The following is a 27,878-nucleotide window of genomic DNA, read 5'->3' as shown; positions in this document are numbered from 1 at the left end:
AAAACTCTAACGCACGAAATGAGTATGAAAGAAGTGAAAGAATTTCCTAAATGTTGCAGCCTCCTAATTATAGATGTGGCGCGCTTCACACCGATAACTAGGACTCTACAGACACGGCTTCATAGACTCCATAGGACTCTTGAACTCTGTGCTCTAATACCAAGTTTGTCACACCCCGAGCCTACACCCTGGGCGAAACTAGCACTCCAGAACCAAATCTGGCCCCAAGCGAACCCTTGGCCTAGCTAGACTCTCAACGGAAGACTCTAAGCATTATTACAATAATCAAATGCACTTATAAAACAACTGTCTCAAATTAAACTCAAAACATTTAGGGATAAAACATTCAACTAGCCATAGATGGCAACTCAAGTCTTAACATAAGAAATCACAATGTAAAGACAACTAAACTACTAACTGTCTATGAAGCCTCTAAAACAAGGAGGGATGTCGGGACTAGACCCCCGATCATCCTAACAACTAAAGTACTAAAGCAATGTAAAAAGAGCCTTCCGAAAAGCAAGAAGGCTCACCAACTGACTCTGAGTGCTCAACTGGATCAACGAGGCGCTGGATGCTGATCATGGTTACCTGTGTCTGCATCATAAAACGATGCAGACCAAATGGCATCAGTACATTGAATGTACGAGTATGCGAGGGGAATACTAAACAAGACATAATCTTGAAAGGAATCTGAAAAGAACACTTACCTTGGCTTTACTCAACTCATGAATAACTCAACTCAGATGCAAAGTAAGCAACAATAATAATGTAGTTATACAAAGCATTTAAAACAGGAGGTAGCAACTCAATTTGATAAAGAAATGCAATAACAACTCAGTTTACATATAAAGTAATATAATTACTGTAGGAGTTTCTCTAATCGACAACCACCACTATGAGTCTAAGTGATGATACAACGTCTTGCCCACGCTGCCAGAACTGTCCTATACTTTTCTGTCATATAGAACACCTTAACTAAGTGGATCCACTAGTCTATGCTAAAAATCACTAAGGAATCATCTAAAAAGTATGATCATTTTCTTCCCATGATGGCTACATGGTTTATGGATACTTGAGTTATTATGAATTCGCGTCCCCATTTTGGTGCTCAATACTACTCCCAAAATATACTAAGCTCATATGTTTTAAAAAAAAAAACTCTTTCTTTGGTTTGAGATAATTACTCAAAAGCTCTCTTGGAAATCGGTGTTTCCTTTCTTGCTCAAATGTGAAAACATTTTAACTCTTGGGAATACTTAGTTCCAGTATAATCTTTGAAGAAATGAACTGTACTCTTACTCTTTACTCAACTCAAAGCTTAAGTCTTAAAACAAAGTTAAAACGTTTGCAAAAAACTTTTGAAATGACTCTAAGAACTCTCTAGACTTGGCTCTTAACTTTCCTTGAATTTGAATTTATGGATTCAAAGATTATGATTTGTGATAGGAAAGATCTCATGATGTTTGGGAGTGTTTTTAGATAGTTAAACATGAGAAAAGATCAAGAAATCATTGTCTGGAAGCAAGTCCGTGACGCGAAGATGCATTTAATTATTTGATCGCGAAATAAATTTTGAGGCAGAACGGTCCGTGACCGCTCCGCGACGCGAAGAAAAATTCTGCAAAACTGTGGGGTAGGTCCGCGACACGGACTGGTCACCAGATTTGTCCGACTTTTTCCTTCTTCGTTTTCTAACCCCAATTCGCTTAAATCTGGTTCCTTTTCTCAAATTCTCTTTAGATACAGATACCTAGTAAATGTACCTAAGAACCTAACTCAAAACAACTCCATCATTCAACACAATAATCTCAAAAACTACTCAATCTCAGCCCAATTCAAGAACGAAAGCAAATTCAAGAACACATATCAAGAACATCAAACGTTTAATCTTTTTAGGATGAATTCACACTGAAATAAATATATTTGGCACGTGGGTGAACGAACCCAACGTTATGAAAGTCTCATTTACCTCGTAGGGATCACCCCTTGACGAAATCCACATGAAAATCTCCAAGAAATCGACGAATCCTTGGTTCTTCTCCTCTTTTTCTCCTCTTCTTTTCTTTCCTCTCAAAACCCTAACTTTTTTTGAAAAGCGTAAACTGACCAACTTCAGTTTAGACCCCAACTAATTACCAAAAACGAAATTAAAATAATTGGGTAAGGAAAAGACTAAACTACCCTTCCAAAAATCCGAATTAGACTTTCCTTATTTGAATAATCCAACTTCCAATGGGCTTATCTCACTCATACAAACTCGGAATCGCACAAACTTAGCGGCGTTGGAAAGATAATTCCAAGATCTTTTCTACGGTATCTAGGAGAATACCTAGGATTCATTCTTTTTAAAAATGACTATTTCCAATTCTAGTTTTTTCTAGTTCTTTCAAATAGCGAGGTGTTATAGAAGGTTTGGAAAGAAATAAGAGCAATACATAAATATTGTTTTGATGATTTGTTGCATCTCATCTATTTTTATTCTAAAGTATCAGTTGGTATTAAATCTACTTGATCTTTTTTACGTGTATGAAATTTAAACTTTCATAATTTTTGTTCTTCTGTTCCTCCCGTTATATCTTGGTTTTCGAGTCTATATGAGGTTATTAATTTTTTACATTATTTAACAAATAGAATATTGTGATGGTTTATATTATGAATTAATTAAAAAATAAAATAATTTATGGATGATAATAAACAAAGAGCTTATTGGTATCAAACAAGGAAGGAATTGGAGAAACTTTTTATAGAAGGAAATATAACTTATTTTTAGAGTTAAAAAATTTATAATTATTTTTATTTTATATTAAGCCAAATATAATTATTATCATCATATCATCATCATATATTACTAAAAGTGGGTACCTCTAAAGTGAAAAGTTTAATTACCATTTTACCCTTATACTAAAATTAAATATATAAATATCTAATTAATCAATAACTATTAAATAGTAATCACATACTATTATTATTATTATTATTGTTGTTGTTGTTGTTGTTGTTGTTGTTGTTGTTGTTGTTGTTGTTGTTGTTATTATAAAAGTGATCCTATCCTAAAAATAAAGTTATAATATTATACTAAATCACATATTATTATTATTATTATTATTATTATCATTATTATTATTGTTGTTGTTGTTGTTGTTGTTGTTATAAAAGTGATCATATCCTAAAAATAAAGTTGAATTGTAATACTATCCTTTAAATTCTCAATTTTGTCCCTAATAAAAAAGGAACATTGAATTAAATTTATAAATCAACGCATTAATCATACTTTAATTAGCCATTTTTTGACTACTTCATTTGTAGAATTTAAGGCATCACATTGTAATGCTAAATGTTTATTACTCCAAATTATAAATGTATGAAGGGAAGCTAAAAAGACAACAATCAAAAAAAAAAAAAAATCTCTATATAAAAAAAAAAGAATTCATTTCCCTCAAGTCTTGCTCTCTTATATTTATGGGTCCTACTAAAGTTTCATTCAGTTATCAAATATTTACAGAAGATTCGATCTTTAGTTGAGTTAGTTGAGAAGATGCATGTGACATATTCGTTATTCTTCTTACTAGGGATTAAGAAGGCAAGTATAACATTAATTTTGAGGCATATGATATTGTCAATAAAATTACACATACTACATTAGTCCAACATGTAGTTTTTAGTTTCCAAATTTGAATATTGTATTTGCTCATTCGTTTATTATTTTTATTTTATGTACTTTTAATCAATTTATAATTAAGGGCATATAACATTAATTTTGCAGCATATACCACTGCCAATATAAAAATTACACATGCTACATTAATCCAACATGTAGTATTTTAGTTTCCTGATTCGAATATTGTATTTGCTCAAGTTTATTATTTTTATTTATGTAATTTAAATTAATTTATAATTAAGAGTGTGTTCTTTTTTTTAGGTCGTACTTTCTATCATAAAAATGATAAAACCTTTTAATTTAGTAATATTAATGGATCTTAAGGGGATAAAAAAGTTTTCATGGGTGATCCATCTGCAAAATGTTTAAAAATAAAAAAAAAAGAATGACAACGCCTTTTGAAGTATATCTGAGTACTAAACATTATGTTGTGATCTTTTATGGTCCGAACAATATGTATTGAAGTCACAATTAACATTTTTCTTCTTTTACATTTATTTCTAATTTACCTTTGTTTTTTATGAACTTTTCAAGTGTATCTTTTAGCATTATTTGACTTTTAATTGTAAAAACAATATTTAAATGATATGGATATTACAAGTTCTATTTCTCATTAAAAAAAATAAATGAAATTAGGTAATTTTTTTAATAAGTGTGTGAATTTCTCCATTTATAAGTTTCATTTTTTCTACATTTTTAGAATGACAAAGGTTTGTGATATTCAAGAGTGGCCAAAATATTGTTGTAGGTAGTATGAATACAAATTATAATATTAATATATTCTATTTTGCTTAAGCTTCTAGGGAAACTACATAATTCAAAAATCAATTTTACGTACTATAGAAATTTTAGGACTCTTGCGCATCAGTATTTCTTCCTTCTGTGGATAATTTTCTAAAAATTAGTCAATATTCATTATTATTATTACTAAAGGTGGAAAGATATTAGATGAAAATTTGATCATATAATTATAATACAACATTATTACTATTTTACTATTATTATAATTTATAACATCATACTTATATATTTTATAAATTATAAATAAGAAGCCTAAAGTTAAAAATTGAATTACATACACATTCTATTATATGATACTATTTTTATTAAACATAAACAAATAAATTGAATTAATCATTATAATAATAACTATAATAATTGTAGTTGTGTCTCTTTATTACCTGTCATTATCATACTTTTCTTTAATAACCATACAATTAATACAATGACTAAGCAAATTTGGCAATCCAAGTTAAAAGCCAAATTAAAAGACTATTGTTAAATATATTAAACCCTTCAATTTTCGTTCAATTAATTAAATTATAGAGAACTAAAAGGCTACGGTTACATGTGTTTGTCCTTTCAATTAAAAAATTATATGCATACATAGAAATAGAGCAAGAAAGTTATCACAATGGGAGAAATTATGGGTATGATTTTGAAATTGTTAGTGGAATGATTTGCTTGGAATGCAACTATTCACTTTTTCTTTTCTAATAGGACAAAGGTAGGAAAACTATGTCACGGTATTTCGTTGAGTTTCCTCTTTTTTTCTTTGAATAATTTAAGATTTTCAACTGGTATTGATGCATATTCAACAAAGAAATTGAAGCTCTAGGCAAATGCATAAGTTTGTATTTTTCCGAAGTGATCAACTAGATTTTTGTAATCATAGACTTTCAGGGGGAGCAAGAATCGAGAAAGCTATCAAGTATTTTAGCAAGTCTTATATAATTGTATGAATAACAGTCAAATTACATGTGAAATATTTCTATAAGAGTACAACTTTTTTCCTGCCAAGCTATCATAAATGAATAGTCATGTCAAATGTATTTCTTCCATAGTTCTAAATAATGATAATAAAAAAAATGATGTACTTATTCATTACTATTAATAAAATCTTATCAGGTAATATATGTTTTGGTATTTTATGTTAACTAATCCCAAAAGAAAAAAATATATTCAAACTATTTTTTTGTAATTGAAAGTAAAGTCAGAAATTTTAACAAGAATCCTTTACTAATTTTATTGTATTAACTCAAACGTATTATTTAACTTAATAATGATACATGTTATTTTATTTCCCAAAAAAATATACACTTTTACGATGTACACGTGTGAAGCACGTGCCCCATGACTAGTTATAAAAATAGTACACACAAAAATTAAATTAAGTGTGAGCCAGCAGACCCCTAGCCCCCAGTGAAGAACCACGATGGCCTTCACGGTCCGTGGTCTTTGACACGGTCTGTGAAGTGGACCGTAGGTGGGGTATACCAGGAACCAATAGACACTGGCCAAGAACCATGACCCACTTGATGGGCCGTGGTCCCTTCGACGGTCCGTCAGTGGCCTCGTGGATGGCCTCCGTCAACTTTTAAGTCAGGATCGTTTTGGTCTTTTTCCCTATGCATTGGGCATCTAAACTACATCGTTTAATACCTAAACTACACCGTGTTACTCAATTTAAGCCTAATAATCTAATCAAAACCAAACCAAAACCTTTATTCACCAAAAATCATCCAAACTTAGAGCAAAAGGAGAAGAAAGAGGCGTCAGTTTCCCTAGAACATTCAGAAGGTTTGCTTCTAGTTTCAACCCCTAAATCAAAGAATTTCTCCGTAGATTTAGTCACCAGGTATGTGGGATTTCACTAGTGGGTTCCTTTCATCCACTAGGTCCCTATAATTCAGTTAGTTCCTTGATTCTCCACATCTTGTTTAGACTAGGGTTTTTAAAACCTTAGATATCTACTGTGATTTAGCTGTTGTAGTATCCTAAATCGAAATAGCTTGTTTCTTTGAAAGTTTGCTTAATTCCTTGTATGAAACTCAGAAACCTAATTTGTATAAATTATCTTAGTTCATGAATTATACTTGCTAGGTCAGTTAAACAAATAACCATGCTCTAGATTTTGAATGTTACATTATCAATATATAAATGTTGCATTCTCAGATTGCATGTCAGCCTTTTGAGCTATTCAGTATTTCAGTTACATTGTGTCATATACATATTCAGTTGGGAATAGACTTAACACCGAGTTGGACAAAGGTTAAGCGTACCCTCATAGTCCCAGAACTACGTGCCTCGTTGGAGTATAAGTCCTCTCTATTGGGCATAAGATTTAGTGATCACGCCAGTCATTCCTTTATACTTTTGGCAAGGTATATTGGGTCCTCTCGATGGGGCGTATACATCAGACTTCACGTTTAGCTCACGTGGTTTTATGTCGGTTAATAGTAGCTCCCACAGTCAGAATCCTAGTGCATTTGACCAGGTTTTCAGTATATACTTCAATATTCAGTTTTGCATGTCATGTTCATGATTATCACTTGGTCACTACATTCAGTTTGGCTTTTTAGTTATGTTTTCAGTATCTACATTCTTGCTCAGTTATGCCTTGTCCAGCTTTGTATCTATATCCTGCATGCTCAGTACATTCAAAGTACGCTCAGCATGCTTTGCACTACATCTTTTAATGATGTAGTTTAGGTACTTAGCATCCATATCGCACTTAGATCGATTCTAGGTTTGTATTTCAGCAACTTCAGTGGTGAGTCCTCATATTCCGAGGAAAATAGACATGCTTTCATTTTAGTCTTTTCTTTTAGTTTTCAGTTTTGTTAGAGTTAGCTAGGGAGCATGTTCCAGCAACACAACTCAGTTAGAGGTTTTTCAGACATATTAGTAGAATCAACTTGAATTGTTAAGTTAATCTTTCAGTTGTTATTAAACTCTTAGTATGGTTTATACATTCAGTCAGTTGAGGTTCTCATTTTCCAGTTATCTATTGTTTTAGCATCCGCGTAGTATGTCTTATTCATTTATTTTCAGCATGCTTACGATATGTATTTACATTCACTTTATTCAAATAGGGCGAAACGTCGCAGTGACTCAAAAAATAAACAATTGAATCAATTTTAAAAAAAATTCAAGAACAAACTAATTTTAAAGGAGTCGCCACCTAATTTTAGGAAAACTAGGAAACCAATTAAAAATGTCTATGAAACCAAGATTCTAGGTAAGGGGTTCAAGTTAATTCGAAGGGAAGGTGTTAGACATCCTTCGAAATCCACAACTGTGGGTTCCGACTGAATTCATTTTTTCAAATTGAGGAGGAGGTAAAAATAATATACAAATATAACAAACATGCAATATACACAAATAATAAAGTAAACAAGTAATATGAGAAACGACCTAATATTTGTCTATCATCAACAATATACATAATGAATATAGTATTCGAACTTTATTCGAATGGCTTCGATGAGAAGAGATTTCGGGGTACCTGTAAAGACATTTAGTAAAAGTGTTAGTGGTAAATAAACACGAATAAAAATAAAATAAAAATCCGTCTTATATACATGGGAAGCCTTGGAAATCGATGGTAATTTCTTCATCGGTCAATTTTAACAAACAATACATATAAACTTAAACTAAATTTTCGTTTTTTACAATGTAGAAACCTCCAAAATCAACGGAGAGATTTTCTCATTGACCAATTTTAATTATCAATTCAAATATAAAAAAAGAATAAAAATAACAACATAATATTCTAAATCAGTAAACAATAAATCAATTCAAAATAATAACCAACTAAAATCAATCAAAAGAAATTAGACTAACTATTAAATCATTTCAAAATGCAAATAATTGCAATATGTAATAAAATAAACAGTATCAAACCAACAGAAAAGACAAAACAGAGTAAAATATTAAATAATAACAAAGCAAAATTAATCAAACTAACACAAAATGACACAAAGAAAAATGAAAACTTAAACTAACATCAACTATAACATTACCAATAAACCCATATCAATAACACACGGGAAACAAAGTTACTGGAAAATTAAACACACAAAATTACTTAAATTAAATAAAAAAAAGTATGTCAAACCAAGTTTAAAAAAATAAAATAATAAATAAATAAAAAATCATGAGCACTGTTAATGTCTATTCAAATTAATTAATGAGGAAGAAGTATTTAAAAATGCAATAGAAAATGTATAAACACAATCCAAAAAAAACTATATTAATAACAAAAACTAAACAGACAATTAAAACATCAATAAATAGCTAAAAGACAGAACACATAAGCGGCCCCTTGAACTTGTAAGGGTTTTTCGTATAGACACCTTAACAAGGACTCCTTCCTATTGAACACTTAAACCACTCAAAAAGTGTACCTATCAAACACACCTGGCTGACTTGGCACTTATCGTGTGAGGCACTCCTTTTGAGCGCGTGAAGTGAGAAAAAAAAGCTGATGTGTCTGATTGGCACACTTTAACACACGGTCAAAATCTTCCCCTTTTATTTATCCAACCCTAGATTCTTCCCCTTTATTTATTTCTCATCTCTTTCTTCTCCACATCTCACCATTGTTGCTGCTACAGTGGAGATAAAAAAAAGTTCTTCATTCGTCTTCTTCACATCGAAGGAAATGCCCAATTTGTCGATTTCAACTTCTTCAGATGCAAATGTGTTCTGTCGATGTGGGGTCAATGTTGAATTGAAAATTTCATGAACACAACTTAATACAGGACGTCGATTTTTTTGCTGCAAAAACACAAAGATAAGCTTTTTATCATTATTCTAATCTGGTTAAACAAATCGTTGTCAATCGCTAATTATAGTTTAATTATTTTGATAATTTATGTAGAGAAGAGGTGGATGCGATTATTTTCGATGGTACGATGATGAAATACCACCTAAAGCAAAAAAGATCATATGGGGTCTATTGAAAAGAATCAAATCCTATGAACAAGAGAGGAAGCAAGCAAGAAAAATCAGGATCATATGCGTTATTGCACTCGTGATTTTCGCTATATGGAAATATTTATGTTAGTAGTCTTAGAGTGATTGTATTAGTAGTCTTGTGTTTCTATTGTACTGATTTTGGAAGAAGGAATGGAGATAAGTTGTTCATTAATCTATCATATTGCTCATCTCCGCGAGGCGGAGGCATCTTTAAATTTCCATTCGCACACAATTTCTCATCTCAGCGACGTGGGCACTCCACGGAGTGTTCTGCCTCAAACTTGCTTTGTTGAATCAATTTAGGAATCCCTCGCAGAGAGGGAACAGAGTGCTCTGCCTGGAATTTGATTTCATGAGCCAAATTATAATTCCTCTCCACGTCGCAAAGAGGATACAGAGATGCCTTAAGTGACATTCAAGCTTCTTCCTTGCTTTCTTCACCTGTAAAGAACAATAACCATACTAAGTGAACAATCAATAACATTAAGCTCCAAACAAGCATGAATGATTGACAAAAAATTCTTGGCATTTCCTTGTAAGAAAATCCACATTTAAACCACTAGTTATAGTGTACATCAAAAACATCACAAAACATATTAAAGCAGTCTTAGTATTGTTTCCTGCTTGCATTACAGATTCAAATAAAACAACCCCCAAGTGTACATCAAAAACACCCAAAACATATTAAAGTAGTCACACCCATCTGTTCTTGCTCTTGTTGCACTAGACGTTTGCAGATTCACCCCCTTGGACTTACTCATGCGTTGTAATTGTGGAGTGGTGACAGCATCTTTACCCTTCCATTTCAGTCCACGAGGCTTATAACCAATATCAATATTTGTTGGTGTTGCACACTTGAAAATAGCTGGAGTAACAACTCTTTCACCTGTTGTACCAGGCTGTATACAAGAAACTAAACTAAGTGCCTATTATAAAAGTGGATTATAAATAATTGAAGTTGGTTATACTCTTACATTTAATGTTTGTCTGCCACTTAGATCATCAGTGTAGATGCCAAATCCCACAGTCTTAGGCCTTTTGTTTCCTCGTGTTGATGTTGATGTTGATGTTGATGCTCTTTCTCTTCCCTTACCTCTTCCTGCTTGTTGCCCTCTTGTAACAGTTGAAGTATCATCACCTCCTCCCCCTTGCCTCTTCCCCTGCCTTTTCCAGCTTGTTGAACTCTTCTAACAATTGAAGTATCATCACAGATAGAAGTTGATTGTTGGCCTAAGCTAACATGTTGTGATGTTCTCCAGGTTGGTGGCTGGCTAGAACCTAGAGGTTGGCCTGAGCTTGGTGGTTGGCTACAGCTTCTTGGTTTCCTTGAGCTTGGTGGCTGGCTAGAACCTACACTTGAGCTTGGTGGTTGGCTATAACCTGTAGGTTGCCTTGAGCTTTGAGGTTGACTTGAGCTTCCAGGTTGACCCATTTCAGAAGATTTAATAGTGTAAATAAGAAGAAGAAAAATTGTATTGCATTTTATCTATTTAATTGAAGTAATTAAAGGTTTGCTTGAGTATTACCACATATTTGCAAGCTTTATTATTGTGGCCTTGTTGATGACACTTGGAGCAAGTCATTTTTACACCTCTCCTGGACAACTTTCCATACTTATTTCTTGGCTCATCCTTTGACTTTCTTCTGCATTTTGGTGGTCTGCCAGGCATTTGTTTTGGTTCAGGAGGCTCAATCACTATATCACTAGTGTGAGGCCACATTTTCATGTTAGGTATTGGCTGGATAAAGTAATTATAAGCCTTCATGAAAGTATCTTTTCTATACCAATGTACAACATGATCTTCAGGGTCTTGGCCTGCATGCTGATAAGCCAAAACAACATGTTGACATGGTATGCCTCTCAACTGCCAGGTTCTACAAGTACATGTCTTCTTTCTGATATCAATAATATGCCTATAATGACCATCTAAAATTTCATATCCAAATTGGCCATTGAACCTAACTTGACAATCTCCAGCATAATCTTTGTTTTCTTCAAGTACTAAACTTGCCATAGGAGAAATGTCTGATATCCAAGTGTCAACAAATTTTCTCATCTCAACATTTCTATCCATTATCTTATGTCTAATTTCTTCTAACATGGTGATAATTGATTTATGTCTAGCAGCTAATATCTAAGAATTAAATGTCTCACACATATTATTCTCAACAACATCACACTTAGCATGCTCCTTAAAATATGCTTTACACCATGCCTTTTTTTCATAATGTAACAAGTCTCCATAGATCTTATTACCAAGTTTATCAAGTTTATCCATTTCATCTTGAAATTTTACCTCAAAACTTGATTTTGCACATCTCCAGAATTGTTTTCTTCTTTCTTCTCCTCTCCAATTCTTCTGCCAATTGGACCAGATGTGTCTAGCACACATCCTCTGCTCACAATCTGGCAGCAACTCCATTATGGCTGCTACAAGACCCTACATATCATAATAATTGAAATTTATGACTAATAATAATTAAATAAATAGGCAATGAGATCAAAATTAAATAAAATGAACATTAAACTAACCTTTTGCATATCAGATATCACAGTCAATCCATGTCCAGTGCCTAAGTTTAGATCTTGTATCAAGAAGTTGATGAAGAACCTCCAACTGTGCTTTGTTTCTTGATCAACAACTGCCCAAACAATTGGAAACATTTGTTGATTTCCATTCCTACCAATTGCAACTAATAATTCACCCTTGCAAGCACCCTTCAGAAAGCATCCATCAAAACCAATGATTTTTACATCCTTCCAACCAACCTCTCTTTAATGCATCAAAACAAACATAAAAGTAAACAAACATATTCTTTCCTGGAGTAGATTCCATGTCTGTCCTCACCCAACATGAGCTACCAGGATTAGTCTGTTTTATCATGTCTGCATAATCACACAACCTTGCAAACTCCATCTTCCAATCACCCATAAACTCCTTGAGAATCATCAATTTTGCCCGATAACAAAGAGTTCTTCCAATATACAATCCTGTCGTCTTCCTCACCAACTCTTGAATTTTCCACAACTTTATATAAGGTTGAGAAACTATTCTGTCCCTAAACTTATTTGTAATAAAGTTAGATGTACAAAACTTGTTTTTGGTTGTGGTAGGGCACTGATGAACATGATAGTAATTCTTAACAATAAAGTCACCAGAGTCTTTGTCTAAACTAGCATACAACAACCATTTGCATTTCTTATGCTGACATTTAACTCTGACTCTATGTTTTTCATTAGGCCTCAATTTTAATCTGACTTTATATTCCACAGCATACTCTGCCACAGCCTTTCTAAATTTTATGGCATTTTCAAATACCATACCAAGCTCAAATATAGCAACTACACAATCAGGATCAAATCTAACCTTTTTACTTTTTCTTCTAGCTGGTAAATCAACACCTTCCACAACTTCAGGATCTAATTCATCCCTACTGTCATCACTATCCAGTTCTGAACTATCAATATATTGCTCATCTCCCCCCAATCTTCCTACATACCTAGCAACCTTGTTCCTTCCAATGTCTTCAAATCCTCTATCAACACCAGCTACTCCAAGAATTATTTCCTCTGTATAATCAGGTTATTTCCTCTGTAATTTGGTTCTTCTTTCATTTCTAAGAGTTCTCAACTCTTCATCAATCTTTGAGTCATCATCATCTGGAATAGAAAACTCTTGTGAATCATCACTAATATCCCAATCTGTTTCAACACCTTCAAGATCTGATGCATCATCTACACCAACTTCAACATTAATATTCTCAGATTGGGTAGCTCCTTGTTGTAACCCTTCATCCACACCAACTTCAATACTAATATTCTCAGATTGGGCAGCTCCTTGTTGTAACCCTTCATCCACATTAATATTATGTGAGTTTTCTACCCCATCCTCATTAATAATTTCACCAACTGTTGGCCCACAAAGATAATCTGTAGGGACCCCATCTTTAATAATTTCTACCTCATCTATAACATATTGAACATACAAGTCCAAAAAGTCACCATCACCTAGGTCTTTTATAAGGTTTAGTAAGCTGAAATCGTTATCCACTAAGACAAAGTTATTGGTTGTAGGGTCTTTAAAATAAAACCCACCCACAGTAACATACCCCAGATCTCTAGTATAAAAAAGCAATTCCATTAAAGAAAAATGGTCTTTATCGATACCTACATATTCCACTTCACTTTCCCCTATGTAAGTGAGACCTCCACCAGATGTGTCTTCCACAAATTTACCACCATGGTGAAAGCGAGTTACTATAATAATATCCATAAGATTCCCTAAAAAAAAAGTCAAATAAACTCGACAAATTACTGACAAGGAAACCCTAAAAAATTCAAATTTTATTCACATTTGTACAAAACATCATCACTGTAGTAATATACAAAAGAGACGCTATATTTAAAGGGGAAATTGATAGCAATAGTCATAAAGATTAGAAAATGAACTTACTTCACAAGATTTAACACAAAATCTCCTTGCTTTCTCGAATCAGCCCTAAAACACAACAACAAGAATTATTTTATTGAATCGACCATGCTGTAGGATGAAAACATGAAAGATTATTGATCAACTTTCTTGAATCGACCACATATTGAGCGGGAATCTTGAAAGAATATCTAGGGTTTTTTGGAACACGTTTTGGGGATTTAGAGAAATGACTGAGGGGTTGGGTGTGGGGTTGGGTGTTTTGTGATGTGTATTACCACGTAGGATTAGATTTTCCACATAGGAGATGTGTAATGTCACGCGCTCCACCTTAAAACAAATGCCTCACACGATAAGTGCCAAGTCGGCCAGCTGTGTTTGATAAGTACACTTTTTGAGTGGTTTAAGTGTTCAATAGGAAGGAGTCCTTGTTAAGGTGTCTATACGAAAAATCCTTACAAGTTCAAGGGGCCGCTTATGCGTTCTGCCTAGCTAAAAATAAAATTATAATATTGAAACGAAAGTAAGAGAAACAAAGCTTGCCATGGTTGTTTGGTTCTCTGGTTACGTATTCTGCTCGCCGGAGCTTGGTGGTTTCGAGACTGCTGTTCTAGTTCGCTTGGGAGCTCGGAGCTTCGCCGGAGTTCAAGGACTTTGAGCCAAACACCTATAAAAACAAAATAAAAATGTGAATGGGGAAAGGGACTGGCAGGCCTTTATTTTTGCTTCGGCTCATCGAAGCTTTGAACTCCTCGCCGGAGTAATTGGTGGTGTGAACGAGGAGGAGGAAAGGGTTGGGATCAGGTGGTTTTGCCGAAAAAAATGGGAGAAACAAAAGGGGGTTTTGGGTAGTGGTCTTGTAAGGCAAAATGGTGGTTTAATGGAGCTTTTGGTGGTTGATTCGCTGCTGTGAGCTCAAAGTTTTGGGGTTGTTTGGTTCGCTGCTGTGAGCTCAAAGTTCACCATTAATGGTGGAACTCGCGCTAAGAAGGATGGAGGAAGGTTGTGATGGCTGGAAAAAGTGATTTTGCTGGAAACATGGAGTAAAATGAATGGAGTTTTGGGTTTGTTTTCAGTGGTCACTGGTGGTGGGTTTCTTCGGGCAAGAGAAGGGGTTCGATGGGTCTTCTGGTTGGGTGGTTTGGGGGTTATTTCTCCGAGAAAAAAAAAATGGTTTCTCCGGTGTTGAATGGACGGAGGTGGTTGTTTCTGGTAGTTTTCTGCCAGAAAAAAATGAGAAAATGAATGGGGTTTTTGGGTTGCCGGAGCTTGGTTGCTTGTGGTTTTAGGTGACTTGGTTGTCGGAAAAGGGAAGTGAGAAAGAGGAAGTTCGGCCAGTGGGGTTTGTTTGGTGGTGACTGGTCGAAGCTCCGGCGAACTTATCACCGCAGAAGGAGGATGAACAGTAAAAAGAGAATAAAGTAAAAATTCTAAAAATTGAAACCCAAATTCTAAAATTTATTCCACCATCCTTGACCTAATGAATAAGCCATTGTTTATACATAAAATAAAAAATTATCTACAGTACAGTACCATTCTTTTAAAATCATGCGTCAAAATCCCTAGCTTTTAAAAATATCTATGTATGAAATCTTATCCATATTCGAATGAATTTCTAGACTGTGCAAAATATCAAAATTAATATTAACAAATATAAGAAATAAAATGATTATTAAAAAGTATAATGAACGTAACTAATGACATGTAAAAAAATGTAATTTTTCAGAACTAATAATTTAATCGAAATGAATAAATATTTGAACGTAGTCAACTGGTTGTGACAAAAAATAATGTAATTAAAATTAGCTGATAAAAAAATACTAAATTTTGACAAATAAGGGTAGTTATCGATAAACTTATTTAAAATTATAAAAAAAATGCATTTTAAACTATTAAATAAATAAAATTTAAAAGTTACGAATTTTAAAAAATGTTATGCCAAAATTGGGTATCAACAATATGACAAACTCAGGGTTAGCTTGGGGTCAATCGTGATCCTAGGTTCCGTGTTACGTCAAGAGATAGCCTCGGAGAGTGACAATGAGTCTATAATACTACTATTTATTCTCTTTTTTTTGTTTTAATTCTTACTTGCTTTAGCATCCAAACTTTTCTTTAAAAACTTCTCAAATATAGACACTAATGTTTGATTCTTTCCTTATTTTTATTTTATTCATGCCTAAAATAATTACTACCAAAAATGAGAATTACCCTATTTTAGACTAGGAAACCACTTGAAACTTTAAGAAGAAAAAAAATCAAGCCCAAGAATAAAGAGGGGGGGGGGGGGGGGGGGGAAGAATGAAAAATAAGCTAGTTTATTTTGTTTCATGGAGTTGACGTAGTTTTCTTCAAAATATGGTAATTCTTATTTTTAGTGTAATGTTTATTTTAATTGGCACGAATAAAATTAAAAGTGAGAAAAATAAGAAAATAATTAAAAAGTTGGTTTCTATAAAAACAAACAATATAGTATATGCACATAACAAATTGAGTTATACTTTTACAATATTAACGCAAGTTTCTTTTCACTTTGAGTATTATTTTCCCTTAAGAATTACAAATATGTTGTATTAATGTAGTAGAGAAGAAGCTACTTTTACTATATCGATATTTTGGCTTCATTTAATTTTTCATTAACTTTGTTACTTTTACATTTAACAGGTGCTCGAGCTAGTTTTGATATACGAAAAGCAAGAATGTCATCCTCAGAAAGCAAAATCATTGACAATAACTTGAAAAGGTTGGTAGAAACGAGAGAACATATAGACAAGCAAACAAACGACCTTAAAAATAATAATGTGCAACAAGAGAATATTAAAGACATATATGAGGCGATAGGTAGTCTTTAGAAGTTAAAGGACAAGGAAGACCGGCTCGAAGACAGACTAGAGAAAAAAGTTCCTAAAAGAATGATACAATCTATTTACTTATTATTTTCTAGTCATTAATAAAATGTTTAGATTCAATTAATTAAGTTTTACGATCTTTTATTTGTTTCTAGTACTAAGTTTTATATTCCCCTCATTGCTTTTCAAAAAAAAAAATTAAATTAAATAAAGAAAGATTTAGTTTAACTTACCCTTGCACATATCATTCATTGATAATTAATCTACCTAACTATACTTTCAAAATTTCAATTTCAGTAAAAATATATGAATAACTGCAGCCTTCAAACATAAAAATAAATAATTATGTCTAAAAAATTTCATTTAAGTAAACAATGGAAGAATCATATCATTACTGGTAACAAATCCACACAACAACATAAAACAACCAATGTTGAATACTTTTATTTTGAACTGAGGGTCTATTAGAAACCGTCTCTCTACCCCCATAAAGGTAGCGGTAAGGTCTGCACCCAAATATTGAGCATGTATCTGCATCATAAAAGATGCAAGCCAAATGGTGTTAGTACATGGAATGTACGAGCATATGAGAGGAAATCTAAACAAGACATAAGCTTGAACTGGAATCTGAAAGAAACACTTACCTCATCTCAACTCAACTCAATGCCGAAATAAAACAACAATAAGGATGCAGTTTATATAAAGCATTTAAAACAATGGATAACATCTCAATGTATTGAAAAATACAGTAATATCTCAGTTGTATATAAAATTACATACATAAACTCAGTTTTGGAGATTCTCTAACCGACAACCATCACTACGAGTTATGTGATGATATAGCATCTCGTCCACGCTGTCATTAGTGTCCTATACCTTGCCAGGGTATAGAACGCCTCAACTAAAGTGAATCCACTAAGCTATGCTTAAAAGCAATAAGGAATTACCCATATACTAGTTCATCTTCTTGATCTTCGGGGCATCCAACTAACCATTCATTTGAATCATCAACGGTATCCAAGCGAATTAGATCAATGAGATCACGAGCATCATAACAATGTTCTAGATCATTGAGACGCGATAGTGCATGCCTATTCCTATTTTTGGAATGAATCTGTGCATAAGTTATAGATATTAACTAATGTCTAATAGATACTGATAATAATATAATATGGAAATTAGGATATAATTTTTTTTCTTACGTGTTAAAACACACCAATTTCGCTCACATCTGGATGAGCTACAAGTTAGGCTTAATACTTTCATGGCAAACTTTTGCAAGTTTGATGTTTGACTACCAAATAGTGACCACCATTCAACTATAATAAAATAAATTTAAAGGTTAATGAGTATAAATAAGTCAAATAATTTAAGAGCTAAATCAACTCACTTACCCGATGACCTTGTATCTTTGGCTCTTTTAGCCGGACCACAACTAAATAGTCTATCCGCCATTTTGTACCTAGGAAGCTCAGGGAGTAGTAAATCGTGTATTATTGTATCAGGGATCATCTTCTCAACACATGCCTAATACTCATCCCAGAGAGTCGTTAGTAAAGTTTCCTCTTCTTGAGCTTTATAAAACAATCCTGGGTTCAAGACATGGCCTGCAACATGCAAAGGCGGATGGAGTTGGTCTGACCACCTTGCATCAATAATTTCAAACACTTTCTCATATTGCTTCTTAACTCCATGGAAACCCCGTGCAATAGTTTCTTTGGCTCTATCCATTGCTTCATAAATATAGACCATTGGTGGTTTTTTCTCCCCATCTACCAAATGAAGGACTGTTGTCAAAGGGCCACAAATTGTAAGTGCTCGAACAACATCACTCCAAAACTGGGCAGAAATAATAAAGTTGGCAACTTCTTTCCCCAAAGTTTCCTTTGCAAATTTACTTGAAGTCCATTCGGTTGAGAGGACTAAAATTCTCAAGTTTTTCCTTTGTATGTACATAGCTCTCAAAGTTAAATTGGCAGTTGCAAATCTTGTCTTGGCCAGTTTCACCAAATTTCTTTCCTTGGTGAATTTTCTCATCAAGTTCATCATCAATGGCCTTTGAAATGTAAGAATGGATTTTGATGGCCTTTATAAAAACTGTTAAAGTAAAATTATAGTAATTAGTAGCTAATGAGTATTAAATATTGACTATAAAGAAAGTTAGAGGATAAGAGAGTGATATTACCGGAAGCATATGGATTAACCTTGAATATGTCACCAAACATCAAGTTGATGCAATGAATAGAACATGGAGTCCAATAAATGTGTGGGTACACACCCATCATCATGCTTCCCGCTTTAACATTCTCACTAGCATTATCGGTAACAATTTGTACAATATTTCTCGGTCCAATTCTTTCAATAGTGCTTTCAAACAACTTGTATATTTTGATGGAATCAGTAGATTCATTGCTAGCATCAACAGAACCAAGAAATACACTACCGATTGGAGAATTCACCAAAATATTGATGATCATTTTACCATTTGGTGCCTTCCATTTGTCCATCATAATGGAACATCCAAACTTTGTCCATTGCACTTTATGCTCATCAACAATTTTTTCCACTTTCTTCACCTCTTTTTTTTGGTGAATAACTCTAACTTCATGGAATGTAGGAGTCTTCATTCCGGGGCCATGTTGTCCTACTATCTTAATAAACTTATCAAATGATTTGTAATTGACACAATTAAAAAGGAGCCCCACATCGTACATCCATATAGCAAAAACACTTACCGCACACTCTCTTAAAATTTTCTTGGTTTCATCAATTCCTGCTCCTTTTTCAAAGCCTCATTTTTGTGTTGATTTTTGTGAAAAATAGAGATTCATAGGGCCTTTTGTCACATTCTGCGCGGTGGATGATGCACCTCCACTAGAAGATATCTTTGGAGTTCTGGAGGGAGGCATCATTTCAGCATATTCATCCATTTCATCATCAATATTAACATATTCTTCTGGCTGCCTCACTTGAAATTTCGGATTACTAGCGATTTTCTTTTCCATATAATCCTTTGCTTCTTTCTAATTTCCAACAGACAAGCTGAACATTATTTTAGATTTTTGTAACCACCCACTAAATGTTGTTTGTGTCGAGTAATACTACCATTAAAGGTACTCCCACAAAAATTACATTTAACTGAATCTTTCATTGATCCTTGAGTACCATAATTCCATCCAATGTCCCTCTTTTTGCTAGCATCCGACGCCATTGAATTTACTATTTATGGACAAATAAATACTATATTAATTAGTATTAAAACTAAATTAAGTTGCAAAAAAATAATTATAGAAGAATTATTTTTATTTAAAAAAATATAGGCAGTGGCCAGTGAGCATATCAACATACTGAAAAACAAAGGGACTTCTGCAGTTCTTCTTTACAATAAAAAATATAGGGACTGAGGGAGTACTAAAAACAGAGCATACTGAAAAACAGAAAAGAAGTGAAGAACTCTTGTCGCGACTCGCAGAGAAGAGAGATACAAGAAAAGAAGAGAAGAGAGAGGTCGCGTAAGAGAAGAGAGAAGTCCAGTACCTGAGCAGTCGTCGGGAACTCGCAATAACAACAGTCACGATTTTAAGTTTCCAGTCGAACAACAACAGTCGTCGCGAACTCGCGATTTCAAGTTTCTAGTCTCGAAATGAGAAGGAGCAGCAGTCGTGACTTCAAGTTTGAAAAAAAACCCTAGTGAGAATGGTATGCTACCATCCCAAATGAGAGAGCCTCTTACTGATGAACCACCTATACAAGGATATAATGATGACAAACTTTAGCATGTACAAGAAGACCATGTTATACGGGTCCAAGTCCATCCAGACAAGACTTAGAGATAGAATCTAGTTGTTCTGAAAAGCATCTTAATGAGAGCACTAAGTATTCCAACACAATCTAGATGTTCCATGTCAAAATGGGAACATACTTGGCTGAAAGTGCGGCTTCAACTAGTCATTCAAGTCATGAAGGAGATCTAATTGGAGAACTAATCAAAACCTGATGCCAGGAAGAATGTGAAATCTTGAGTGCTCCAATTGACAAAGAAATCCAAGTTGATGCTACCAATGCAATGGATGATGTAGGTTTTTACCATGGATTGTTAGTCATTTGACTGCTTAATGGAATATCCATCTGGGAAGGATCAAAAAGCTCTATCATCTTCACCAGCCTCTTATAGAAACCAAGATGAAAATAAAACTTTACGAATTAAATAAAGTGCAAAAAATTTTAAAAATCCATTAAACAATAACTAAGTCCGTATGGAGTGGACAAATTCCAAATATAATACTTTTCTTCTTCTTACAGAATCTCTGCTAGATACATATATTTATACTAAACATAAAGATAACTTCTAACACAAAAATAGTTATTGCCGTAGATAACTGCCTAATAACTGTTGCCTATATTTATACTAAACATAAAGATAACTCCTAACACATAAATAGTTATTGTTGTAGATAAATGGCTAATAACTGTTCTAGATAACTGATGCCTATAACTATTATAGATAACTACTGCATATATAATTTATCCTCTTTAAAAAGAAATTAAGATAAACGAGTAGTCGTATCAGTGCATCCCCTCTGAAAAGTCGCCTTGTCCTCAAGGTGAAAAGAAGGAACATAATCTACAATGAGATCATAGTTCTCCTAACTAGATTCTTCAAGGGGACGATCAACCCATTGAACTAGCCGTTCTCATCCCTTGTAGTTTGTAACGTTTCTCTTTCCATTTGAAAATTGTGAACATATCATTCTAATTAGCTTGAATAGTATTAAGAGAAACTAACCGGTTGATACCAAAAGCCAAATCAGCCCCTCCAAGTGCAAAAGGATAATAATCCCAAGTGATGGTAAAACCTGGCAATTGAATTTGAAGCTTCTGACAAACTTTATTGTAGTGAATGATGTCCACATTCCTTATTTGCGTGCCAAATGTTGGAACTATCTCTACTGGGAGCTTATGCCTCTCTACAATGGATTCAACCACAAAATTATGTGTGGAACCACTATCCACAAGTATTAAAACCTTTCTATGGTTGATTTCACCTTGAAGCTTCATTGTAGAACCAACAGACTATCCCAAAATGGCATGGAATAAAATTTCAGCAATGTCAGTTTCTTGAGAGTCACCAACAGTTGTTGCATTAACCCAATCAACATCTTCCAATTGATCTCCGCATGTAAGCTCTATGAGAGACAATTTCACAAATTTATATTTATGAGCAGGTGCAAATTTCTCATCACAACGATAACAAAGTCCTTGTGCCATTAGATTTCTCCTTTTTGTTCCCCATGTTTGCATTTGAAGAGATTGGGAAGTGGATGGATTGGCAAAAGCATTGTTCCGTAAATTTTGAAGTGAAGAGTTAATATTGTTCTGGGTGTTTATAGAAGAGTGCAATGAGTTTTGTATAGTGAATATGCTGGTTGGGGTCCAATTAGACTCTCCATTGCTGCAAATTGGGCCTAATTTATTTTCAAATTCGAGTGCCAAACTCATGGCTCTATAAATTGTTCTGGGATTGTGAATTCTAACATCAAATTTAATTTCCTCTTTTAGCCCATTCAAGAACACGCCTAAGAGACAATGATCTGGCCAGTTTGTTACCCTAGACAAAAAATTTGCAAATTCTTGATGATACTCTTGTATAGAACCTTTTTTTTGAATGCTACAAAGTTGCTCGTCAGGATTCTGAAACTCCGTAGGACCATAATTTTCCTGCAATACTTTAACAAGTTCTTCTCAATAAAGCAAAGTCCGCTCACGATTTATCCAAGAGGAGAGATCAAGAGCATCGCCTTCCAGATACATCGCTGCTATGTAAACTTTGTGTTCCTCTGAAGTTTGATAGTAGCAGAAATATTTTTTGCCTTCAAAATCCATCCCCTGGGATCACCTCCTTCAAATCTAGGAAATTCCATCTGTGTGTAACATCTGGGAAGGATTTTTTGGCCACATTGGGCTATTAATGTCTTCTTCATCTTTTCTCCAAACAGATTTTCCTCCATTACGAGTCCGGTGACTGGTTTCCCTTTCTTGGGTGCAACCATTCTTGGCTTTCAATGTAGTCACTATGTTGCCAACAAATCAATAGTATTTAGTTTTGATGCTATGACATATAATTGTTGGGCAAGAGATTCAACATTGGGAGTGTTTTCTTAAGAAGTAGAAGATCTGGTATTGACCATATTGGATTAATCTATTCTGATGCCAAACTGATAGAAATCAAGATGAAAATAAAACTTTACTGATTAAATGAAGTGCAAGAATCTTAAACACTGCATTAGCCAATAACTAAGTCCGTATGGAGTGGATAAATCTCCAAATATAAAGACAAATATAATACTTTTCTTCTTCTTACAAGATACATATATTTATACTAAACATAAAGATAACTCCCAACACAGAAATAGTTACTGCTATAGATAACTGCCTAATAACTGCTACCTATAACTATTATAGATAACTACTGCTTACATATTTAATCCCCTTTAAAAAGAAACTAAGATAAACGAGTAGTCGTATTAGCCTGACCATCAGATTCTTCAACCCCAGAAAAGTTGAAGCTCCTGGCAGTGCAGTTGATAAAGAAGAGCGACCTAGTCCCATATCAGTATTTGAGCCATTATTCACAGTGGCTAATGTCAGCCTTACAAGCACCATTTTCCGACCAGTTGATCTAGAAATTTGACCATTAAAAACCCATCTTGAAGAACTGCCATGATCTTCCATATGTGAACAAGATTGTCCAACAGTTTGTTTCGAAATGAAGAATCCACTTCTGAATACATAGAATCAGTTCTTCTAGGTTCAGGATTAAGTTGGGATGAGTTTCTCTTGAGGTGGCTTTCTTCTGACCAGATTCTTGACCCATCATTATTTGACGAGGTAGAGTTATTTTCAAGTCGTTGTTGTCATGATCAAAAGCTCCTTTTTGATTGTGCAAATGAAGTTTTTAAGGCAGTATGTGACACTATTTTGGCTGCAACCCCGGGGTGTCACTTGGTAAACATAACAATCGACCTTTTCCAATCCGGCCATGATAAATGAAATATGGGAAGGGAGTAGAATGGTATCTATTTTATATTCAGATCCACATTCTTTGGACCAGCTTGTTAAAAAAGATATGGAAAGATCAGATACATGGATAGATCTCTGATTGGATCGTGGTCAAACCGGGGAGATTATTCTGGAAGAGTTGGTAGATGACACTATTATAAGCATTTAAAGTGATACTTTGGAGTGTGCAAAAGATGTTCTCTTCCCAGCTAAGAGTGAAATTGATAAAAGCATGGACCAATAACCTGACATTGTCCTCTGCAGAGATTACGAGAAGGCTTGTCTAGATCTACATACAAAGTAGAGCATGCAACTCTTGTGAATGAGAGATTACAAGAAAACTTGCCTAGATCTACATACCAAGTAGACCATGCAACTCTTGTGAATGAAAAATGACACAAAATTTTGACATCTCAATTAATAAATTCACCTCTCATCTAGCTTCTTGCTTTTAGTGTTTCAAATATGCTTTATTCTCCTATTAACATTACTGTCATGCCCCGAGCCTACACCCTAATAAGACGAGCACCATTGCTGGCCCCAAGCGAAACCTTGGCCTGGCTACTTACTTAGCGGAAGACTTAACTCATGAAGAAAAATACTTTTAAAAGTAAACTGAACTGCTCAATAAACACTTAGAATGTATCAAGATAACATTCACTGGAAAAACATGGCAACTCAAGTCTCAACCATTAAAACAGGAAATAGAAACTCAAGAACAAACATCTGACTGTCTATGAAGCTTTTAAACAACTGAGATGGATGTCGAGACATGACCCACGATATCCTAATGAACAATCTAATACTGAAAGCAATAAAATGGGATCCTCCAGAAATCAAGGAGGCTCACCACAAGATTTTGAGTGGTCAACTGGATCAATAATGCGCTGGATGCTAATCTTGGTTACCCGTGTCTGCATCATAAAAAGATGCAGGCCAAATGAAATCAATACATTGAATGTACGAGTATGCGAGGGGAATTCTAAAACAAGACATAAGCTTGAAAGGAACTGAAAAACCTACCTGACTCAACTCAACTCAACTTAAATGAACTCATTTCAATATAAAACAGCTTAAAACTGGTGCAATATAAAGAAAAGCTATTTAAAACATGGATGTCAGTTTTATGCCCTTCTTCATACTACTCCACCAATACACTTCTCTCAAGTCACGATATATCTTTGTGGAACCCGGATGAATGGAATATCTAGAGCTATGAGCTTCCTCCATGATCCTCTCTTGGAGTTCATCCACCCTTGGTACACACAATCTACCTTGATACCTCAATACACCATCCCCATTTGTTCAAAAGCCATAACTTTTTGCTTATGAACATTTTCCTTCAATTCAAGCAAAATAGGATCTTATTCTTGCTTTTTTTTTACTTCTGACACTAATGATGATTCAGCCCCATTCATCACCACCACTCCTCCTTCTGTGGAATCCATTAGTAGGACTCCCAAGCGTGCAAGTCTATGCACATCTTTCGCTAACTCTCTCTTTTCTTCCTTAACATGAGCTACCCATATACAACTTGCTTAAAGCATCAACAACAACATTAGCCTTACATGAGTGGTATAGAATACTCATGTCACAATCCTTGAGTAATTCTAACCACCTCCTTTGTCTGAGATTAAGCTCTTTCTGAGTAAACACATACTGAAGACTCTTGTGATTGGTGAGTACATCCACATGAACACCATAAATATAATGACGCCATATTTTCAAAGCAAAAACTACGGCAGCCAATTCTAGATCATGGGTTGGGCAATTCTTCTCATGAACTTTCAACTATCTGGAGGCATAAGCTATAACCTTGCCATTATGCATTAACACACAACCCAAACCAACTCTAGATGTATCACAATAGACAACAAAGCCTTGTGTACCTTCTGGTAATGTTAAAACTGGGGCAGTAGTCAACCAACCTCTTTTTCAATTCCTGAAAGCTTTTCTCACAAGCTTCAGACCATTGAAACTTCACTGTCTTCTGAGTTAACTTGGTCAAAGAGGATGAAATAGATGAGAAACCCTCTATGAACCTTCTATAATAGCCAGCCAAATCCAAGAAACTCCTAATATCAATTGGAGATGTGGGTCTAGGCCAATTCTGCACTGCCTCAATTTTCTGAGTATCAACTTTAATTCCCTATCTAGACACAATGTGGCCTAAGAACGCCACAGACTCAAGCCAAAACTCACACTTAGAGAACTTGGCATACAACTCTCTATCGTTTAGAGTTTAGAGAATTATTTTGAGATGACTAGCATGATCTTTTTCATTCCTCGAATAAATTAGTATGTCATCAATGAAGATGATAACAAACATATATAAATAAGGTTGAATACACTATTTATAAGGTCCATGAATGATGCAGGAGCATTGGTCAAAACAAAAGACATGACCGGAAACTCATAATGACCATAACAGGTCTTGAATGTTGTCTTTGGACCATCACATTCCTTTACTCTTAATTGATGGTAGCTAGATCTAAGGTCTATCTTAGAGAAACGTGTAGCACCCTAAAACTGATAGAAAAGATCATCAATTCTCAGAAGAGGATACTTATTATTGATGGTAACCTTGTTCAACTGGTGGTAATCTATACACGTCCCAAGGGAACCATCTTTCTTTCTCACAAATAAGACCTGAGCGCCCTAAGGTGAGACACTTGGTTGAATAAAGCCCTTATCCATGAGATCTTTCAATTGTTCTTTAAGCTCTTTCAACTCTACTGGAGCCATTCTATATAGCAGAATATATATAGGACGAGTATCTAGAAGAAGGTCTATACCAAAGTCTATTTCTCTCTCAGGAGAGACTCCGGGAAGATCATCTGGAAACTCTTTTACTACTAGGACTGACTGAATATGAGGTATCTCAACACTAGAGTCATTAACTCGGACCAAGTGCTAGACACACCCCTTAGAAACTAACTTCCCTGCCTTAAGGTACAAAATGAAACGACCCTTAGGCACTGCTGAACTACTTTTCCACTCTAAGGCTGGCTCATTTGGAAATTGGAACTTGACAACTCGAGTTCTACAATCAACTGAGGCATAACATGTATGAAGCCATTACATACCAAGAATGACATAAAGAATTACCATGTCTAATTCAACTAAATCAGCCATGGTACTCTTGTTATTGACAGAAATGGGACAATCACGATAGACTCTCTCTCTAATTGAATAGACTCACCAACAGGTATAGAAACACTGAAGGGTTCACTAAGTTGCTCAAGAATAAAATCAAAATTCATCGCAACATACAGAGTTATAAAGGATAAACTCGCTCCTAGGTCTAGCAAAGCATAAACATTAAAGTTAAAGACTTGGATCATACCAATGACAACATCTAGCGAATCATCTTGCTCTTGGCGACTGGTGATAGTGTATAGGCGGTTTGCTCCTCTGCCAGTACCTGAAGTAGCTCCTCTAGGTGTAGCTCTTTCTGGTGGAGCAACTGAAGAAGACTGGGTTGCCCCCTTACCATTACACTGTTCTTTGGACATTCTCGCATGAAATGACCATTTTGGCTACACTTGAAGCAACCAATAAAGCCCTCACGACATGTACCTGATTTGTTCCTACCACACCTAGTGCAGGCAGGAGGCTTGCTACCCCCTTGCGCCATACTACCCTGAGAATAGGCAGGTTTGGCTCTGAAATTTTGACTATTGTACTCACTTTTGTTCTTAGGTACAGGTGCACTAGCAGATGATGGAGTAGGTCCCTTCTGTTTCTGTTGGAAAGAAGACCGGTTCGCCTTACTCTTTTGTTGTCCGAATTCATTCCCTGATGTCTTAACTCTCTTATTTTTAAAATCTTCCCTATCCCTTAGCTTGTCCTCCTTAACTCGTTGCACATGGATCATCAACCTTGCTATGCCCATGTCACCTATTAGCATCGCTGCCTTGTTTCCTTATTTGACAAACGAGGTAACCCAACAACGAATAAACTCATCCTGCTCCTCATGTCGGCAACCATCTCTTTGCTTTTGTTAGCTCACGGGGAAAGAAACCCCCCATGGAAGCACTCTAAAAAATAGTCCAGCTCACAATCGGTTACGCGCAAGCACGAGCTAGAAAGAAACTATATAGAGATGAACTCTAT

At 34.6% G+C, this 27,878-nt stretch overlaps 2 protein-coding genes and 1 pseudogene across 4 annotated transcripts in view; 2 read left to right on the top strand and 1 right to left on the bottom strand.

The window, feature by feature from the left end:
- The window catches only part of LOC125821735 (MAP3K epsilon protein kinase 1-like), a 602,763-nt gene that overhangs the window by 365,356 nt on the left and 209,529 nt on the right, over positions 1 to 27,878 (top strand). The gene's annotated exons all lie outside the window — the stretch shown is intronic.
- LOC125821780 (uncharacterized) lies at positions 18,231 to 19,708 on the bottom strand. The gene is made up of 4 exons (XM_049501151.1): positions 19,550 to 19,708; positions 18,889 to 19,354; positions 18,658 to 18,800; positions 18,231 to 18,542 (listed from the first exon to the last, which is right to left on the bottom strand). The coding sequence occupies exons 1-4, from the start codon at positions 19,706 to 19,708 to the stop codon at positions 18,231 to 18,233; spliced, it is 1,080 nt and encodes a 359-aa protein (XP_049357108.1).
- LOC125821779 (uncharacterized) lies at positions 19,783 to 24,006 on the top strand (annotated as a pseudogene).

This window comes from Solanum verrucosum, unplaced genomic scaffold (genome assembly GCF_900185275.1).
Source record: "Solanum verrucosum unplaced genomic scaffold, falcon-dt-bn FXZP01000210.1, whole genome shotgun sequence".
In the NCBI taxonomy this organism is placed as follows: Eukaryota; Viridiplantae; Streptophyta; class Magnoliopsida; order Solanales; family Solanaceae; genus Solanum; species Solanum verrucosum.
The sequence above is the reverse complement of the archived record's forward strand: the minus strand, read 5'-3'. Positions and strand labels throughout refer to the sequence as shown.

Excerpts from the sequence above, each read along its gene's own strand:
- LOC125821780 (XM_049501151.1), bottom strand. The coding sequence starts at position 19,708 with ATGGAAAAGAAAATCGCTAGTAATCCGAAATTTCAAGTGAGGCAGCCA. Across the intron at positions 19,355-19,549 it reads CATCATCCACCGCGCAGAAT|ATAGTAGGACAACATGGCCC; the intron begins GTGACAAAAGGC and ends AAGTTTATTAAG. Across the intron at positions 18,801-18,888 it reads GGTTAATCCATATGCTTCCG|TTTTTATAAAGGCCATCAAA; the intron begins GTAATATCACTC and ends TTACTTTAACAG.